The sequence below is a fragment of the Meriones unguiculatus genome, chromosome 2 (assembly GCF_030254825.1).
Source record: "Meriones unguiculatus strain TT.TT164.6M chromosome 2, Bangor_MerUng_6.1, whole genome shotgun sequence".
In the NCBI taxonomy this organism is placed as follows: domain Eukaryota; kingdom Metazoa; phylum Chordata; class Mammalia; order Rodentia; family Muridae; genus Meriones; species Meriones unguiculatus.
In genome coordinates, this window is record NC_083350.1 from 119,745,258 (window position 1) to 119,747,655 (window position 2,398).

The 2,398-nt window shown below is 44.3% G+C and overlaps 1 protein-coding gene across 1 annotated transcript; it reads left to right on the forward strand.

Moving 5' to 3' along the window:
* The first annotated feature begins 355 nt into the window (after window positions 1–355).
* On the forward strand, window positions 356–1,019 carry LOC110544625 (destrin). Its single transcript, XM_060378045.1, has one exon. It carries the CDS (start codon window positions 420–422, stop codon window positions 915–917), a length of 498 nt encoding a protein of 165 aa, XP_060234028.1. The 5' UTR covers window positions 356–419; the 3' UTR covers window positions 918–1,019.
* The last annotated feature ends 1,379 nt before the right edge of the window (window positions 1,020–2,398 follow it).

A 2,398-nucleotide genomic window follows, 5' to 3' on the forward strand; every position in this document is an offset into this window, starting at 1 on the left:
ACAGGAGCTGTTTAGTTGATGTTCTTTCTACACGCTAAGTACCATTCTAAGCCTGTGTGAATCCTAACAGCTATTTGGTAATTTATGTCTTTCAGTCATTTCGTTTATTTAAAAACCACTGTGGCAGCGCTGGACAGGAGGGCACACGGAGCATTGTACGCCACAGATTTTGCCTGGATGCCAGTGCTGAGAGCAGAACATCAGGGCTGTCCCAGCAGCAAATCTTCAGAGACGAACACTACTGACTAAACACAGGCTCAAGAGAGTTCTCCCCCCGCAACGCGTGCCCGCCCTTAATAAGGCCGAGCTGTCGCGTCCGCCCTGCGCTCGTTCTTCTGGTCCTTCTTCCGCGAGGTGGAAGCTGCCTGTACTTGGCTACTAAGCTCGTAGCTCTCGTCCCGAAGTCCGCTGCAGCGAACATGGCCTCAGGAGTTCAGGTTGCAGACGAAGTATGTCGTATTTTCTACGACATGAAAGTTCGGAAATGTTCCACACCAGAAGAAATAAAAAAAAGAAAGAAGGCTGTTATTTTTTGTCTCAGTGCAGACAAAAAGTGCATAGTTGTGGAAGAAGGCAAAGAGATCTTGGTTGGAGATGTCGGTGATACCATAACTGATCCTTTCAAGCATTTTGTGGGCATGCTCCCCGAGAAAGATTGCCGCTACGCTTTGTATGATGCAAGCTTTGAAACCAAGGAGTCCAGAAAAGAGGAGCTCATGTTCTTCTTGTGGGCACCAGAACAAGCACCTCTGAAAAGCAAAATGATCTACGCAAGCTCGAAGGACGCCATCAAGAAGAAATTTCCAGGCATAAAACATGAGTATCAAGCAAATGGGCCAGAAGACCTCAATCGGACTTGTATTGCTGAAAAGCTAGGTGGCTCCTTAATTGTAGCTTTTGAAGGATCCCCTGTGTAGATCATCAGTCAATGCCACAAATTGAAAGCTTCCATGTTTCACACTAGTTCTTTTCACTATATAAATAAAGCAAATAAATTTATTAGGCCAGGATCTCACTGAGGGGAATTTGTCTTGTCATCTTTTAGAGTAAACTAAAAATCTTATGTGTCTGCAAACACCACCCTGCATAAATCTAAAAAAAAAAAAGAGAGTTCTCCCAGCAGGGACACCTTTGAAAGGCACAACAGCTGCTTCCTGTGTGAATGCCACCGCTGCTCTGAGGTAGAAAGTAGAGAAGCAGGTAGAAGCTACGTTTGGTGAAAAGGAGCAGTTACTGTAGTCTGAAGGCCATTACTGTGCCTGCCACCGTAGCTCAAACCGCAAGCCTTCCTTTCCACCACTTTCTCCTGCAGCATTCACAGCAGCAGCAGCAGCAGCAGCAGCAGCAGCAGCAGCAGCAGCGCAAATTTCACTTTCTTTCTCTGCAAATCGAAAGAACAAAATTACCTACGGCGCCCGCCCGCCTGGTGGTGGTGTTGCACACCTTTAATCCCAGCACTTGGGAGGCAGAGTTAGGTGGTTCTCTGTGAGTTCAAGGCTAGACAGACCAAGCTCCAGGCCGGACAAATCTACATACTGCACTCTTTCTCAAAGCAACAACAAAACTCCAAGAGCAAAACATGGAGTTTGTTACGTCACGTTCTCTGCATTCGAAATAATATTCCACACAGGGAATTGTATTCCAAATTTAAAGAAATGAATGGACAGCATATACACTGTGAATGTGAAACAGCTTTTTGTCCATGCCCTAAAGCCTCTTGTGTCATTGAGAAAACAAAGGACACTGTCCTAAACAACAGACTCAAAAAAAGGCCCTGACATGAAATATCTGTGACTGGTTCAGAAGGTACAGGATGGCCTGCGGATGTAACTATGGGTGTGAGTGGCTGGAATAGGTTTTTAGGTGGCACATTTAATTATTAAATAATTCATTATCCCTTCCCCCCGGAGCTAAGAGACTCAGCTGAGACTACACTGGGCTAAAAGCCTTCACCAAGCCTCCCAACCTTTTTCTCAGTGCTGTTGAAAAGAGTAGAGATAAAAATGATTAATTATCTTTCCTCTGTACTAGAAATATCCTAATAATTGTGTCCCTTAGCAGTGTTTCCATACGGCTTTCCTGAAGAGTAATGGTTTTCACTAGAGCAGTGGTTCTCAACCTGTAGGTCCTGACCCCCTCAGGGTCTCATATCAGATATTAACGTTATAATTCGTAACAGTAGCAGAATTACAGCTATGAAGTAGCAACAAAATTAATTTTGTGGTTGGGATTATATTAAAGGATTATATTAAACATGAGGGATTATATTAAAGGGTCATGGCATTGGGAAGGTAGGGAACCGCTGTTCTAGAGGAGAAAAAAGAGACACGTTTTAGACTCATTCACTGGCTGTGTTTATTGCATGTATGTACGCTGTATACGTGTGCGTGTGTGTGTT

Bases quoted from the DNA above. Each gene is read 5' to 3' on its own strand.
- LOC110544625 (XM_060378045.1), top strand. From the start codon at position 420: ATGGCCTCAGGAGTTCAGGTTGCAGACGAAGTATGTCGTATTTTCTAC.